General features: G+C 42.4%; 1 protein-coding gene across 2 annotated transcripts in view; it reads left to right on the top strand.

Moving 5' to 3' along the window:
- STRA6 (signaling receptor and transporter of retinol STRA6) overlaps positions 1 to 18,538 on the top strand; it is a 391,743-nt gene that overhangs the window by 363,415 nt on the left and 9,790 nt on the right. For both annotated transcript variants that reach the window (XM_086959278.1, XM_086959276.1), the window contains one exon: positions 7,647 to 7,810. In XM_086959278.1, coding sequence (XP_086815404.1) covers positions 7,647 to 7,810 — 164 coding nt within the window. The remainder of the gene's footprint in view (positions 1 to 7,646; positions 7,811 to 18,538) is intronic.

The following is an 18,538-nucleotide window of genomic DNA, read 5'->3' as shown; positions in this document are numbered from 1 at the left end:
AGGCATGAAAGCTGTGGCAAAGTGGATGACCTTGAACTATCTCCAATGCAACGTAAATAAGACCGAAGTCGTGCTTTTAGGGGAGGCTAAAGCTTTGTGGACGCCGGACTGGTGGCCGTGCGAGCTTGGCAAGTGCCAGAACCTAAACAGGTTGTAAAACACCTAGGGGTACGCCTCGATCGAGAGCTTTCTTTTGAACAACATGGTAACTGGGTGGTTGGCCAATGTTTCCATGTTATTGGACTTTTACGAAAAGTTTTTCCAATACTACCGGACTCCACCAGGAAAACTCTGGTACAGGCATTCGTATTGAGTCGCCTGGATTATTGCAATGGACTCCTGCTGTCAGCCAATGAAGGTGTCCTAGCAAAACTCCAGGTGATACAAAATACTGCAGCGAGGCTAGTATTGAATGCCCCTCCAAGAACGCCATCGAAACCCCTCCTTGATAAATTACATTGGCTCTCAGTTTGTAAGAGGATCAATTTTAAGACTTGCTGCCTGATCCACAAGAGCCTACATGGATGTGGGCCCTCCTATTGGAAGGATAAATTCATCCTATATAATCCTACTCGATCTCTCAGGTCAAGCAGCCAACTTTTAGTAAGAGTACCAATCACAAAGAAGGTCAGACAAGGGGGCAAAGCTTTATCGGTTGTCGGACCCACCTGGTGGAATAAACTTCCTCTTGAGCTTAGGCAATGTCCGGAACACCTAAATTTTAGGAAAAAACTTAAAACATTCTTATTTGAGACTTAGTCTATGTACCTATGTCCATACTGACCTGAACTATATGCTAAACTGATGCTGCTAGTCTTTTTCTTTCTTTCTCTCTTTTTTTTCTCCTGTGCGCAGAGATACTCTGTATAGAGTCGATTCTAGCGCGTTACAAACCTATAAATAAAAAATAAATAAGTTAGTAACAGTCTGACACCCAAATACAGCAATAAGCTACAGAAAGATGTCCAATCAGCGTTTGCAAAGGGCTTCCACTGTGTAGTAACAAGTGTTGCTGCGTTTCTAGTAACTTTTGATCATTTTTTTTTAGTTTGAGCAGATGGCTCATGAGGCAAATCTAAAATTATGGCAGAAATGCAGCAACCGCAAAATCCATAATTCCAGTGCCCTGACTAAAAGGCATGTCTGGGTTCATATGTGCTGTGTATATGGGCTATATTCTTATTTAACATGTAGAAAAAAGATAGGGTTAGATGTTTGACCGTTATTTGCAGTCGCAAAGGGGATTGAGGCCCTTTGCAACAGCAAAATAGGCCAGCCCAATGTACTAACCTTATTTTGCGAGTCGCTCACCTATTAGCGACTCGCAAAATAGGGTTAGCGACTCGCTATTAGGAATGGCGTGCCAAGGGCATCCCTTCCTAATTGCGAGTCTTTACCCAATGTATGATTGTTTTGCGACCACAATTGCTGTCGCAAAACACTCTCAGTTTATCACCCTTCTCAGAAGGGTGGTAAGGCACTTGCAAACGGGAAGGGTTCCCCGGGGAATGCCTTACCCTTTGTGAATGGATGCACAAATATTTTTGAAGAGCAGGCAGTGGACCCAATGACCACTGCCTGCCCTAAAGAATTTAACTGAAAAGTTTCATTTTTCTTTTCTAAATGCAACAGGTTTTCCTTTAATGAAAACTGGCTTCATTAAAAAAAAGAAAAACTGCTTTATTGACAAAGCAGTCCCAGACATGGTGGTCTGCTGACTCTAGCAGGCCACCATCCCTGGGAGTGCCAGCCATTCCCAATGGGGTTGCAAATTGCGACAGCCTCATTAATATTTATGACGCATGCAATTTGCGACCCAATTGGGAATCGCAAACAGTGTCTGAGACAGTGCTGTGAATTTTGCGACTCGCAAATTGTGATTTGCAATTTGCGAGTTAGGAAATTCAATGGTCATGCATCTGGCCCTCAGTCTAGTACATCAAACATAAGAGGTGTTGTACAGCACACACCCTGACTGGTTGTATTTGAATGTGTTCTGATGTGCGATAATGAACAAAATGGAAGCTGTTGAAATAAAGCATTTGTCTAGGAAATTTGGTCAAGTAGAGAAGCCTGTTTTGATCCTAGATTTTCCAGTTACTCACTGTGCAAGTGAGCTATTGTATGGGTATCTCTTGATGATAATAAAGCCTAATACTTCGTCTTTAATTCTTGGAGAATGAGACTAGAACCTTGGTGACAGGCAGGGTCCACATCGTATTTCTGGCAATTTTACATAGCAGAAACCTTGGCCACTGTTATAAGAGTGCTTTTCAACACACGCACAAACTACTTTAATTATTTTCAGGCATAGAGATGTTGCCTGATTTCATAGGATTCTGAGCCGAGGCCGAGATTCAAGCCCGATTCCCCATGTTGCATGGTGGGCTGATGCAGCCACTTTGCCACCTAACCTCCTGTGAAAACTTGGCTCATTTTGGGTACACCTTGAGCTGAGCAGTGTGTGAGTTTTCCGTGGCTTGCCCGTCTACAATAGCATGCAAAAGAGAGTAATTTTAGAAGGGGCAGAATCCTGGAAAAAATTTAAAAACTGTTCAGAGAGTGGGATGGTGGAAGGGGAGAGATGAATGTAAAGAAGGAGAACAGCCTAGGTGGGAGGCTGTGGAGAAGAGCGGTAAAGAGCAGCATGTGCAAGAAAGATGTGGATGTTAGAGGGGAAGAACCAGAAAGAAGACACTGGGTAAAAAGGAGAGGTTGATGTAAAGGGGACACAACCAGCAAAAAAGGTTGCGGCAAGAGATGATGGATGGGAAGATGAGAGGAGTAAAGCATTGATGGGGAAGACGAATATAAGAGTGGCTGAATCAGAGAGAGAAGTTAAGGTCGTTGGGGAGAGATGAAAAGGAGTACAAGCAGAGGTGAAGTGGATATAAAAGGGGCATGAGCCAACAACAGTGGATAATATGTTGGAAAGAGATTAGGTGAAAAGTAGAGCATGGGGGAGAGGTGGATGTAAGTGGGCATAATCACAAACAAGTAAGAGGCCGGAAAAGAGGTCAGAATGCTGTATTTGTGTATGCTGCTAAATCGATCGAGCCTTCTGCAGAAGTTTGCTACTCTCTATCTCTTTATTTTCCATGTAAAATAGATAAGTCTTTTTTGAGATGCACGCAACATCCTGCACAAAGGGTTGTGCTCCTGAACCATCCTCAATGTGTCAGCTGAATTTCAGCCTCCTCTTCGTGTAATCTATTACTCCTCGTGACATTTGTGTCAAATCTCACTCCCAGTGGGATCCTTTTCTGCACATGTCCTGACCAGAGTTCTAGAGACCATAGCTCACAGAACTCCCTTTGCAGTATCTTGCTTGTATCGTCATTATATCCTACCAATGTAAAATTAAATAGGCCATGGTTGTTTCTCTGCTAAAAAAACATTCAGTAGGTTCAAAACATCTATGCATATTCTAACACCTTTTTGCTACCCTTTTCCCGATCTCCCACAATATTTTTCTATAGAAGAAAAAAAGCAGATGTAAATTGTGGGACCTTTTCTTTGGGTCAGGGGCAATATGTAATTAATTGGCAGCATCTGTGGAGGATACCATTGTTTAAGATTACTGTTTCAGAACTGGCTATTTCATCTCACTTGGATAAGAGTAATTTTCTTTGGAAAATTGTCTCTGCAAAGGTGGTAATAGTGAGACGTCAAAGCTTACTCCAGGCTGGAATAGCGATACTGGAACTCAAACACAGTATATCATAGTAATCTAGCCAGTTTAGCACCTTATTGAGTCCGCCTAGCTATGTCCTTTAAAAGGGACTGATTTAGAGCAGGTAGTAATGGAATGAAATACCAAAAAATGTGTTCTGTGACTAATTGTCCCCCAATACCTAATAAATGTCTTACGATATCTCCGAGGGTGCTACGTTTCCTGCAAAGCAATCATGGACAGTGGTCCACCCTACAAGACTTAAGTGCTGCGAGGCCAAGAAAGGATCTAGGTTCAGGCAAGAAAGGCAGAGAATCCTCAGTTTACTGACGGTCCTACAGAAAGGCCACTTGGTGAGATGATTGTTTTAATTACTCTAGATAAACTGAGCTCCTTGCTTGGGATGGCTTGACTGCTGGTAAACAACCCAAACGGTTGTTGCAGCCTTAATTGTGCTGTGCACAGAGTCAGTCTGACTGGCGAATCCTGCTGGCTCATTGTCATGAGCAGAATGACCATGGGCCTACCTGGACAAGCACAGTATGATGTGCACCTTCTCCCACAGCAGATAGTCTCAAACCTCAGGGAGTGCCAGAGCATCCTGGAGAAATGGCTGCTTTTCAGGAGCACAATTAGATGTGGCCTCCTGTGGGAGGGAAAGGGACGAAGGGAGTGTACTGAAGATGGGGAGGATGGCAGCTGAGAAGTGAGAGGGTCTTCCATAGAGTACATCAATGCTCAAGGAGTGCTCTGCCAATCGTTCACCGTAAGTAGCCAGTAGGTTCAGGAAGGCAGATCTCTCATTGGAGGTAGGAAGACCAAATGTGTTTGGTTAGATACCCTGGGGAGTGACTGGAGTGACTTGTGGGTTATGGAAAAGACTGTGCATTCAATTATCTCCTTAAGCAAGATTCAAAAGATTTACCTGAGGGCAGGCACAATTTGGTTATTACTTAAGCTATATATGAGTTGAGTTGCAAGCTTATGGTCCCTTTTCAATTTGACAAGGGGCTTCTCAGATATTAGGGACATGACAAACCTTTTTAAAATGTAAGTCTCTGATATTACTTAAGCATTATTTTGCAAGTCAAGCACCACCTCTGCCAACCTACCGATTCTATGTTGCTAAATTTCCTTTCCATATAGAGGTAAATTGCACAAAGTGTACTATAGCGAACCCTTTTTGTTTTGTTATTTTAATGTATTTTTTGTGAGTGATTCCCAGTATAGCTTTGGAAGTCGTTTTTCCTGGTCACAAACTCGTTTCCTATTTTAGCTCCTTCTCCTGTATATCTTTAAGTTAATTCAGCTTATTGCATCTCTTAAAAATCGAGTTTGAAAGTGATTGCTGTGTTTGAGCGTTCGGTGTACAGGTGTGGTCCAGCCCTTGGTGCTTCTGCCTTTCCAATGTATTTCCACTCGGTACAGCTTTAAAATGTACATACTTATTTTATTAGGATTATTATTTATATTTTAATCCATTTTAGTGATCTCCACAATAGGTAAGTATTTTTTTACAATGCTGCTTCAACAATGCTACAAAATTAATATTCCATCAATGTCACTTCCTCTGATGTCACTTTCTCTGATGTCACTTCCTCTAATATCAACTCTTAGAGGGGCCTCACAATTTCTTATTCTGCTTGGCCCCCACAAACCCTAGAAGCAGCCCTGCCTCTGACTTGTAAGAGGTGTAGGATGTCTGCTTTCATTGGAGCCAGAATGTGCACAGTGGACCAATTGCAAAATGAAGCATCAATGCAACATAGAAGCCTGAAGACGTAGGAATTTTCTCTTTTCATGAAGTAACACTGAGTTTTAACTGGATTCTTATCGATAAGTACTCGGCAAATAGATAATTCAATCTTCTTTAGGCCACATTTCTACAGGCTAATTAACCAGAGATAAACACCAGTCTTGTTCTGTAGTCCAAGGCAGTCCTACCTTTGGGTAGTTGCCTTATAAGGGGTTGATATTTGTTGCCATCATTTAATGTGCAAGATACTTAACTTTCTGCTTTGATTTTATTTAGTAAAATAATAGGAAAAAAGATAGTCCCTGCAACGCCAACCTAAGGGCCCATTAAAGCTGATATTTTATGTAGGCTTGGTCAAAATTTTAATTCCATTGGCGTATTTTGTGGAATTTTATGATACACTTCTGATGCAGAATTCCCAAAATTATGCCATTATGCCACTTCATGTAATTACATGCTGTTTGCATTACAAAATTACTAAAGGTGTGAATTCTTTTTGTTTGATTAATAAAAATCATTACAATGATGTATATGCAACAATGAAAACATGTTGGACGGTTGCTAATATATTTACACATGGTGCAGTAAAAGGGCGTTAACTGGACTCCTGTATCTTTACTTACATTATTTCCTCATCCTCTTTAAAAAACAATTAAAACTGTCACGAATAAATAGTAAATAATAAGAAGGTATTGTTTTCAACAGTACATAGTTATTTAAAGACCTAATCGACACCCGTCAGAAAATACCCAGTCTCTATTCATTCACGCTGTTTAAATGTGGACTACATTTAGACGATACATCCTTTTTGTTAAGACACAATTAAAAAGCGTAATGATCCTTTTTAGTTTTAAGGTCATACTAAAACAATGGGACCATACACTAGTCGTTATTAAACTGCTAACTAATCCACTGATGGTACAGTTTTATTTGTTAATAGTTGAAAACCCTACATAAGATGGTAGAAACTTCAAGGTCGCTCTAAGCAGAGGACAATAAATAAACAATGTGCGAAATACCATATTCGGCCGCTCTCAATTAATACAGTAAAGTAAACAGGTCAGCAAAACAACATGCTTAGTTCTCCCCAATATCAATTAACAATTGTTGGCTTGCTGGCTCTCACAGTTAATAAGTCTTTTTACTGCGCCTGTAACGAACTTGGTGAATTGGATGTTAAGCACTGGATTATCCGGGTTCTTAGATGCAAGAATTGCTTGTTGACAGGTGTGCACACCAAGTTTGTTCCATACTCCCCATAGCAGCATCTTTCGATCGTTGAGAAGTGCAGGGCAAAGACATACCACGTGCTCAATTGTTTCCTTACTGCTCCCGCCCCCTTGCACTTTATATTCGTGTTTGTGCGTCGCCAACCTGGCAAGTCGTACCGGAATGGCCATTCTCCCATTCTGAAGGCCAAAAATCTTTTTTCCACAGCACTGAGTAGATGCATGACATATTTACTGTTAGTGGCTATATTTGTGGTAAGAATTTACTAAAAATGCACAGGAACAACAGAATACAATTGCCTTTTACTTAAATTCATCATCACGCAACAAATTGACTCCGACACATTTCATTCTAAAATAAAGAGCTAATTGATGGATTTTCTTTACCTGTAAGTATGCGTAATTTAACAGAATGTCGCCGAATATTCTCATAATTACACTTATGCAAATCACACACATTACTCATACACCTAATTTTATGCAGAGGGTGTTTAACAAATAAAGGGAAAACAGGCTTTTTCCGCTACTTGATTCCAAAAATGTTGTTTCGCCTCTTAGTGAGACCTGCTCACTGGAAATACATATACGATATATTGATGGATCCCCCCAAAAAAGGAACTTTGTTGTTGGGCTTTTGAACTCTTCCCCTATATAAATCTGTTGTTGGAAACTTCTGATCTGGAAGCAAAGGTTTCCACTGATCCAGGCTGGCATCCAAGCATAGACGGGATTATTGAGATAGGGCCCCCCCTTCATATATTTTTGGACAAACAATTGTTTCTCATGGTTTCTGGTTGCTTGACTGTGGCTTTGATTGGGCTGGTTATGGGAAAGAATGCTCTGATTTTATCATGCATGGTTATTTATTTTGTTCAATTCAATTCCGTATATAAATCATCCACATTGCATACGCCAACTTAACATTGTTCTCTAAAAGGATGAGAATAGACTAAACAGTTTCTTACCTCACTTCTTCCCCTTTCCACAGGAGGGCGCTGTGTATACTAACATACCTACTCTTCCCCATTAACGTGCTCATGGGAGTCCTCATGGGTGTCTGGCGTATCGTCTTCTCTGCTTTGTTCAACATTATCCACATGTGCCGTCTGGACATCAGCCTGCTGCATCGCTCCGTGGAGACGTTTGATCCAGGTACTCCTTGAGGGCCGCGCACTAAAGTATGGCGTGGTTGCTCACAAGAGATGCTTCTCTTTCTGAATATCCTGTTCCAGCAAAGGCCTGGCCTATCACTGCTGTTAAAACATTGTTCATTGATCCCTTAATAGTGTGGTGGTCACCAGTGTGGGTTGTGGGTTAGGTAGAATGTGACGGATGTATGACGTTACAACGCATACTTTTACCACGCATGCCTTTACAACGCGGTTTTTACATCGCAAACCTTTAAAACCCATAGCGCTTTGGGGTGCTGGATAGTGAATAGTTTTATTTTCTATTCCAACTCCAGTCCCCGTGGACACTAGGGAAGGTGTTGGATAGAAAATTAAACTTATTCCCTATCCTAGAGCGTCCCCCAGCGCAATGCGTTGTAATGGTTTACGTTGTAATGCCTGCGTTGTAATGGTAGTGCGTTGTAAAAGTTTTGTTGTAAAGGTTGTTCACCGAATGTGACAGAAGAACACTTTAAAATGCATGCCAAGGTGTGAAATTAACTATTGTCATAGGCCTGAGCTAAGAGTGTACGAAATGCCCATATAATACCAGCTGGTGATTGGTACCACAACTTGCAGTAAAGGTAAGCACAGTGAAGCCACAAATCCCGCCTCCATTATCTGCTACTCTCTTCATTTCCGGTGTCTAAGAAGGAGAAAAAGCAGTGAAACACAATGTGGAATTTATTGAAGAGTCTATACCAGAATCAAATCAGACACATTGCCCACCCTTTGTGATGCTTTGGTTTGCTCATCAATATGATTTCTAAATGTATTTGCTGGTTCTTTAGTTCATATTTAACTGTTGTTAATGCGTTTTTTTATTTGTAATTATTCTCAATGTTGGAAACCTCTCCTCTAGTACTCCTCTACAACTGTCCTCCACTGTCCTCTACAATAATGGTGTCCCAGATGTTTTCTTCCAACAGTGTTGCCCCTGCTCTATGTGGTTCCTTTGTATTGCTTCCTGGCTTGCTGTATCCATATGTGCAATGAGCTACCCTGGCCACCAACAGAGTGTTGCTAATGGGTGCTGTTTCAGGGTGGACTCCAACAGGTTCATTGAGTTTTTTCTCTTTGATTTACTTTGTCATCTTAATAAAGTAGAATTAGCCAGAGGAATAATTTGCACTTTTTTGGCATGAATTTTGACCGCAGGCAAAGTTGCCATACTTCACCTCTTCGTGAAGTTGCACATGTGGTCTTCACACACTTTTGGTGGTGTAAATATATGTTTGCACACTTCTTGTTGCAAACAGTGTCACCGACTAAAGGTAACCATCCATTTAAGAATGTTTTGGCAAACAATTACATTTGCCTGAATGTTCTTTTAGCAATAATTTTCGAATGAATAAATACATTCTCATTACAGTAAAAAACAATTTCCTTAAAGAATGCCACATGAGTGTCATGTTGGCATCTCCTCTTGAGTAATCGTGTGATTTTCAAAACCACACTTTTCCTTATTCCAATGTTCATGCTCTCGCTACCTCACATATGCATTCATAGCCACAAATTACATTGATCAGGGTTCATCAGTCACCAGTGGCGGCTCCTCCGCTAAGCCTTCGAAGCAGTGAAAGAAAGGAAAAATACAATTCCTAGTAACTCGAGGTTATTATCATTTTGTTGTTTCCTGCGGCCAGCAGTTTTGCGGGCGGGGCTGGTCCGTAGACAAAAGAACAGGAAAGGAGTGGTTTTCCCACTCCAAAGTGCACATGACTGTGTGGCTGGCCCTTTTGGGCCGGCCAAACCATCCTGCGCACTTTGCATTTTCTCCATGCAGGCTGCATTACTGCCTGCATGGAGAACATGCACCGGCCACCTGGCCTGTCTGAGTGCTGAACCACGGCACTCAAACCAATCACAAGGCTGCATTGCGGCCTTGTGATTGGCTTAGGGGAACAAATTACAACGCTGCACTGCAGCGACGGCAGAGAGGCACGGCGAGGGGTAAGTAATTTTTTTTTTACTCCCACTTACCTTTCCCCTCGCCTCCTCTCGCCTCCTCTGATCGGTGCCAGCCTCACCCGCAGTTCACTGGGTATATATCAGTTGCTGACCTTCCACTGACACCACCTAAATTCTCTCAGAAATGACTGATGGTTTCTGTCCTAAGTCACAGTTCAGACTCTGATGGTAAGCAATGTATGGAGATATTTAGCTGGTAAGGAATAAGGAATGAGCCTAGTTAGTTAGATAGTAAGTCATGGTGCCTGCTTCCGGCCTGTAGCTGGATACTCCAGTTGAATAAATGTCTTGTGAAGATCCTGTCTGTGTGTTTTGTGTGCTTTGAGAGAGCTTAGAGCAGTGAACATTGCTTGGAAACAAAAAGCGTTGCCAAAGTCAAATTAATAATGAAGATCAAATTGAATCTATTGCTCGAGATCTACAATATCGAGAAATGATATATAATTCAAGATACTGGAAATTCTATCCTATCGATCAGCATTACACCAACCAAACCAAGAAAGAGGGATATGCAGGGGATCTCTTAGGGCGTTTATTTACTATTTGCCAGATAGTCTAACAGTCCTCTAGGTTGTGAAGGCTCTCACCTATACCCCCCTAAATTGGAAGACCATTGGAGGACCACCCAGCATATCAAGAGATCTCTGCTTGCTGCCAATTTGTTTTGCGGTGTTGCCATTTATTTAGGGATTTCATGCCCGCTGCGAGGCCTAAAGGGTGCTCCTGTCCTTCAAACTCTCAATGGCCCTCATGATGACCTCTTAGTTGCTCTTACCTCCCTGCAGCTAGGGGACTCTTGGGAATAATATTGATTTGCTCCTTTAGATGCAGATTCAAACCAGTTCCTGAGTTTGACGAGCAACACAGTGGGCTGGAGAAAGGTCACCTAAAGTCTTGAGGATAAGTGCTTGTGTCCCTGAAGCTGTTACAAAATACTCGGGTTGATTGGCAGGAGTCTCCTAGGCCAGCTTTAATCTGAAGCCATCTACATCTGCAGACCCTGTCTAGTTCACCAGTCCTTTTTATTCAGTCTGCAGATCTAGAGACTACATTGGGTACAAGATGGTCGTCCAACATAGGCTGCACTGCATTATGCAATATTCTATGTCCGATAATCAAGAAATCCGTAGCATCAAAATGTCAAGAAATCATCCCTATATTTTGGGAGAGGTGAAAAGGATCAAACAGGGTTTGGTTGAGTGGGTTCCGATAAAACGAACAATGGTGACAAACAGCGGCGTCACTAGGGTTGGTGTCACCCAGTGCGGGTAACTCATGGTGTCACCCTGTCACGACTTACCGCCTGAATCCATGATGGACCTCCTCCGAGTCCACCAGTGCCAAATAACGGGACCAGTTTCAGTGCAAACTCCCACATTGCCCCATCCCTTGTCGCCCCCAGTCCCCACCTCTCATTTGCCCCTATTCCCTCCAGGTCCGGGACCTGACCGCTTCATCACAGAAATGCTCTGTAGTCCACGCATAAACCCCCTTCCCTCCTCTGATAAACAAACAGCCTCGCAAGTCACGATGCTCCGACCCGTCTATGGCTCGCTTTCTGATCCCTGCACTTCCTTTAAGGAAATGTGTTTCCATTATACTTCTCTCTACAGCTGAAAGTTATGGCCACGCCCCCTTGGTGGGGGTGGCTTGCTCTAATAACAATGCAAATGCCCACATTTAAAAACTAAAAAGAGCCACGCCGGGTCAGATGCGCGACTTTTTGTAAAAGTAAATAAGCTTTGCTGTCTTTTTTTCTGACCTTCAAATATATTGTGGGCGGTGCAAGATGGTCTGTTGTCTTTCTAAATGCAGCAATGCGGTAATGACAAAGCAATTACAATGTGAACACGAGGATGCAGTCGTTACTATGCTTAGGAGTCATCTGTCAAATAAATCTACTTCTACTTCCATGAGTTTCTGATACTAGCTAGTTCCTTCAGTGGGCTACAAAGAATATAGCAATCCTGCTGCCCTAAAACAACCCTATTGAGAGGTCATGACTTTCGCTTCTAAGTCTAAGTGGTTGTAATTTCTATGCAAGTAACAAAGGGGACATTTGAAATCAATTCCGTTACCAAAAGAGACAGAATCTTTTAGCAGATTCCAACACTTGAAGACAGCCCTCCTGAAAGCAGAAAAATAATGCACTCTTAGCTGAATGCATCTTTCCCCACTATTTGTTTACTACCGCTAGAGACAAAAACATGTAAATCAGGCTATTTTGCTCTGGGTAGTGCGCGAAGGTCAGCTTTTGTGAGGTGATGTATGAAATTGGCAGTAGCCTCGTGTGATTATGGGTTGGCCGCTGACGCTGCTGAGACAGTATGTAATATTTTGCATTTTATTTTGGTGACACCCCATGTGAAGGTGTCACCTGGTGCGGTCTGCACCCCCCCTAGTGACGCATATAAAACAATTGCAGTAAATGGTTTCTTGGTAATGCGTTCAAGGGAAAGGGTTACTTGGCAACGGATTTTTTACCCTTCATATAGATCCAGCTAGACCTATGGGATAGAATCAACCTATGCCCATAGGGTTGCTGGTAAGCCTCAACCCAAGCTCAGTGAGAACAATATATGTTTACTACAGTTGAAGGGAATTTTCAGTGTGAATGATACTCAAGGCGTATTAGGCTCTCAGGAGCTTTTAATAAATCATACACGTATTGATCCGTACAGGGGCCATTGGCCTTTTACCAGCTACATGCTCCTGAGTTTTCTTGTTCAGGGAGGGGATCTGTCCAAAGGGCCCCCACATCTATATGCAAAACTATAACTAAACAATACTTGATATAATTTAGCACCTGCTTAAATTGGATTCAAAACAATCAATGCAACAAATATATCCTTAAATTAATATTAACATGCAGTCGTTGGGAAAGTAGCCACCCTAAGAAATTAACATGATTTTCATCGCCCCACAAATAGAGCTACAGACTACTGTCAGCTGCAACTGAACACACAGCAAGATGCACTGAACAACCTACAAATACCACTTGAGTTCACTGAAACAGTAATTGAGACTTTTTTTTGTTAATTACTTGCAGCACATGAAGCCTAATAATTTTGATACTGATATGTATAAACAGCAATTAAATTATAATCGGTGAGCATTCACAATCAAATTTCACACGTGTGAAATATCATTATCTCGTTTCTCTTAATTACAAGTAATCTAATCTAGGCAGCCAGCGTGGCACGTGGCAGCTATCATACCAAAACAATATTAAAATTAGCATTTTTCCGAACAGTGTATAAAATTAATTTTCAACTTTATTGAAAGGATAAGGATAAAAGGATTCCACCCATAACAAGGAACCGTAGGAAAAAATAGCGTTGCCCGGATTTTTCGCCTCTCCGCTATAAACACTGAATGGAGAAATGTTATAGAAACAGATCCCTCTCCACCCAATGGGCGCTAACCCCAGGCCCCCTTTAATGTTGAGTGATAATTTCACCCCTGGGCTGACCCCTGTCCACCTGCCCTGGGTTGGGAATAGGGGTGTATGAAATTATGAGGTGATTCTTGTTTTGAACTTCCTGGTATCCTGGTGAATATTTACCCAGTTATTCTTCTTGTGATTTTCACATTTAATTTAGGGCCCTTTCAAAGTTAATTTATGGGAAAGGACTCCTCCATTTTCAGCTCCACCTATCACTTGTGAGGAAATATTTCTAGTTTTCATGAAATAAGTTACACAAGGCCATGTATGTAAGTAAAGTGGGGCACTCCATCAACCATAGGAGCCAATAATTGGGGTCTACACAAGACTTTGCTTGCGTAGTGGAAATGATGCACACTAATAGCTGAGATCTCTCCAGCCCGATCTTCTTTGTGGGCTGGAGTGCCCCGGGACCACAAAACACTGCAGGGTAAGGACGGCTCCACCTCTGGCGGATGAGCATAGCACCCCTAAAAAAGGCAGGAAAGAAAAAGAAAACACACTTGTTTTATATAGCTCTTTTCTTGCCAAGTCTTGTGGGCGGGGCATGGAGTGACGGCACTGAGGGGAGTGGTAGTGCACTCCCTTCACTGCCCATGATGGTTCGGCCGGCCGTCTCAGGCTGGCCAAACCATCATGTGCTGTGAATCTCTCTCCAACCCCAGCTGCATTGCTGGGGCTGAAGAGAGAAAGCTCAGACTATCAGTCTGTGCCTGGAGAGCTAATTGAGAGTGCCCAGGCCAATCCTAAAGCCTTATGGGTCATTGCGTGCAGGACACAGAGGGCCTTACACGACAATACACCCAGCTACCTCGCACAGAAACTGACAATCTCTGGTGGGTCTAGCTCCTCGAGGAGTGCAGACAACCTATTACTGAAACCTCAAAGATTCAAGAAGAAGAAAACATATAAACGAACCTTTTCGGGAATGGCGCCAAGGATTTGGAACACTCTTCCCCCAGTATGCCTCTACCGTCTCTTTCAAAAAGGAAGTTAAAGCGATTCTCATGGCAAAATTCACCTGATTGCAGACTAAGTAACTCTAGAGACGCATTAGTACCCTTACTAGTATTCCACTCTCCTGTCAAGGACCCAACTAAACATCCTAGGCACATGTTTCTGCCCTGGCTTGTATCATCTGTGATGTTCCTGTTATGTACTCCACGGTTTTTCCTCCGTACACGAACTGCTCATGTCAGGCGTGATCTCTCCTGCATATTATTTCCTTTATAATTTGTTATACTATTCGTGACTTTTCTCGCATTTATTGTTATGTATAATTTGCGTTCTTTATTGGAAAATGCTCTGATGTCCGCAAGGATCTTGTCCGCGCTATATAAAATCTTCTAAATAAATAAATAAATACTCTGAAGAGAGAGCAGCTTCAGGATTGGTTGCAGGGCATTCTGGGAGCCTGTGCCTGAAGCAGAGGAGCACGATGCGGAACTCAGACAGCTGAAGGTACGTTTTTTAAAATTATCATTATTTTTTATTTTGCCTCCTCCCTTCGCGACCCCCTGTGCCCCCCTCACGCCCCTGTCTGCCCACCGTACCAGTCGTCTCAAACACTGGCCGCTACTGCACTTGTAGTCCCAAAATATAGCCCAGAGTTAAAACTACATTGCTGGCCATCAAGCACAGCATCAGAACCCCCCTACAATACACAACATTACGAGCAAAAGGCAGGTCTTATTCTGATGAAGTTTATCCTCAATCCCGGCTCGCCAGCACCAAAAGGTGTTACAGTGCTGTGGAAAGGTCCACATTTGCATGAGGAAGGGAACATAGAAATGTGCTCTACTCAGGTCTTTAAGTGGGCTGGGTCCTGTCGGTGCTCAGCACTGGCAGTTCTAAAATGCATGTGCAGTGACGTGTCTCTATCGGACTCTCCATTTTTGCCCTCAGGGTGAAAACTCAAATCTTAACTGTGTACCAGTACCACTCTTAACTGCCTTTGAGGTAACTTCAAAGAGACTTGCTGTACTTCTTTCACAATCTCATCATTTCAGAATGGAAGCATTTTCACTATTCTATACAACAAAGCCATAGTTGTTGCTTATTTATCTTGCACAACTAACAACCAATGGCAAAGCCAATAGCCCTAGCTTGTGTGGGTGTAAATGCTACATGTTGTAGTGTAAATCTGTATGCAATGACAGAAGCAGCTAAATACCTGTCGGGCGGCACACTATGCTAAGAACAGATTTTTAGGCTGCGTGTGTTTAAGCCACACCCTTCATTACATTGGCCACGCCCCTGTAAGAGACTCCCTAGTTTATTTTAATTCCACCCAAATCCCTAGCTCTACTAGAGGTTTTCTGCACCAGTAGAGTACTCTTCAAGGTATCTTCATGCTATCTGGTATGGGTGGTGTGTAACTCAATTTACATAATAGCAGCCTAGATTTTTTGGTTCCAATCAGGTTTGGTGTAAAGTGTTTGCAAATGCATATACAGTGCCAGCACTTAACTTTGTGCTGCCAATTTACTTGACATATCTTTCAACTTTGTTAAAGCTCTTCCCACACGGGGAATACTACAATCACAAGTGTGAAGACGCACCGCATTAATTGTTCCAATTGATAAATATCTAATCGACAACGTTTTTGGTACAATGCATTTGCTTAAAGAATGCTGACCACTCACATACATGTTTTCAAATTCTGTCATTTATTTTGCCCTGGGTTTTGATAGCAAGCTTGCATTCAAGTTTTTGCTTTTTATTATAGGGTCTCTTTATGAGTGGAATAATATTTAGAGCACTTTTAACACACCAGTAATACTGACAGCCTGGGATGCAGTATTTACCGGGAGCAATATTACCCTGCATTTATCCAAGTCACGGATCCTGAAATAAAGTTTACCAGTATTACAATTTGTTGGCCACTTATGAGTTCCAAAGCTGGAAATGTGAGATAGTTTCCTCAAAATTCCACCAGGTGCAACTAATGCACTAGTTGTAATCCTACTTAAAATGAGGACAGTAGATTTCTAAATAGAAGTTTGATTCAAAGAGGCTACTTACTTGTCCAAGGAAGTTCAACAAAGGAGCTCAAAACTGTTTCACTTCCATCCCTCAAATACTAGTTAATAGAATCGCAAGTGGCAGATTCCGATCAAAGTGAAGCGCATCTGCAAATGCAGAAATTGCACCAGAATCGTCCTATTTCACAGTCACAAATGTAGGGTTAAAGTTTTTACTGCTCCTTGAGTGCAGTACCTGAAGATGTAGATGAGCACAAAGACTTGCTTATTTGCACCCCTAGCAAAAGTATTCATTTGAAAGAGTCCAAGAACACCTCTGAATTCCAGGTGCTGGTAGGTGAAATTAGGCCTGGCACAGGCAGCTGGGGATGCTGGCTAGCCCTCAATTCATTTTTTATGCTGATGTCAATTTGAGTGTTGTTGGTGTTTACCTGGAATTAGACCTAGTAAGCCTCAAGCAGCTGGGAAAGGAGACTGTGGCTTTTGAATAACTGGTTGGAAAGAGAGTGTCCATCTATCCAATGTTTTTCTATGATGTCCTATACAATCACCCCAGCAGCTCAAAGAGCAGGACTGGGTGGGATTTCAGAGGCTTTGTGTAACACCCTCATCAATCAGTTAAGCAGCATTTGTAGAGTGTGGCTTGTCACCCAAGAGGGTATCCAGGCGCTTGCAGTAGGTCTCAGTCGAAGAGCTCGGTCTTGAGTCCCTTACTGAAGTCGGGCAGCGATGACGGGGTGCGGAGCTGGGGGGGGGGGGTGTTCCAGGCTTTGGTAGCCAGATGGGAGAAGGAGCGTCCTCCAGCCCAGCAGCGGCGTATGGGAGTGATCTGTGCGGGGGCAAGGTGGGCAGAGTGGAGGTACCTGGATGGTCGGTGGAAGGAGATGCGGTGGCACATGCGTCTGCTTCAGCTTTTCTCCACCTATAGAATAATCCAATTGGGGTAAGAGTCCAAGACTGAATACTAAAGTCTTTTGATCTGCATGCTGCTAGACACTTAGGATCACATGGGCTGAGCTAGAGGAAGACCACTTCAGGCTCCACTTCACTTGAGGTGCGGAATGACCTGCCGCAATAGATAGGAGCCTCTTCCTCACTTCTTGAATTTCGCAAGAAGCTGAAGACCTGGCTTCCAAGTGGTCCCATTAAGCCCTAGATTTGATGAGATTTGATGAGACTCACACCTCCTAAGCGCCAAGAAATCCTCCCAGGTGAGATTGTGCTCTACAAATCTACATAACATAGCATACTCTAACCATAACATACTTGATAGCATTGGGACACATCTTTCGTGCTTCCACTTGCTTGAGATAGTGCAATGTGGGGCTTCTCTTATACCACTCTAATAAAGAAATGGTTGGACTGGTAGCCTAATAAAGGAAATATAGTGTGTGCCTTTCTTAACAATTATTGCAAATTAAAATACCACCGTCAAATTCCAGAAAACACAACATTTTCTAAAGTGTTTTTAAATATGTTTCTGTACCTTTCAACGCACAATTCCAATGGAACTAAAGTAAGTAGGGAGAGAAGAGATGTTGTTAATCATGTGATGCTGGACAAGAGTGGTAATCTCCTTGGGCCAATAGTTGTAAATATGTAAGAAATGTAACAATAGGTTATAGGTGTCATTGTGACATGCATATCTCCTATTGATTTACTGTCCTGCATTGCTATTCAGCACAGTTCACAATAAGTAAATTCCTGTACATGCATACCTGAGCAAACATTTGCAGATGATTTAGTAGGTATTGGCCTATGTGGTATTATAATTCCATACATTAGCCTGCTTCGTGCCTTCCCTGGAATATCTTATTTTCTCCAGCTGCCTTTCACCCCTCCCCAACGAAGGATACAACACACTTTCTGATCTCCCCCTTCAATTAACTGTTCCCTCCCCAAGTGTTTGTTCAAACTCCGTTTTATGCACGGATCCTTTAAAAGGGGCGGGGTAATTGTGTATGACCAGTATGTTGACGTACAACTGTGCCATTGTTTTCTGATGTGGCGCGAAGAGGCGTTTGATTATTGGAAGTGATGTTTGATGACATAGAGTATTGTTTGATGACGGACAGTGTTGTTTGATGAAGTGGTGCGGTATTTGATGATGGAAAGTGATGCCTGATGATGGGGAGAGATATTTGATGATGGACAGATGGGTTTTACGAGGTCAAGAGGGGTTTGAAGATGAAGAGGTATTTGGCATAGAAAGGGGTTTGATAGGGAGAGATGTTTTTTAAATAATTTTTTTATTCACATCACTAATAACAAAAACAGTGTTTGGGTTAATGTTAAAGATAGCAAAAGCACA

This window comes from Lissotriton vulgaris, chromosome 2_2 (genome assembly GCF_964263255.1).
Source record: "Lissotriton vulgaris chromosome 2_2, aLisVul1.2, whole genome shotgun sequence".
In the NCBI taxonomy this organism is placed as follows: domain Eukaryota; kingdom Metazoa; phylum Chordata; class Amphibia; order Caudata; family Salamandridae; genus Lissotriton; species Lissotriton vulgaris.
The sequence above is the reverse complement of the archived record's forward strand: the minus strand, read 5'-3'. Positions and strand labels throughout refer to the sequence as shown.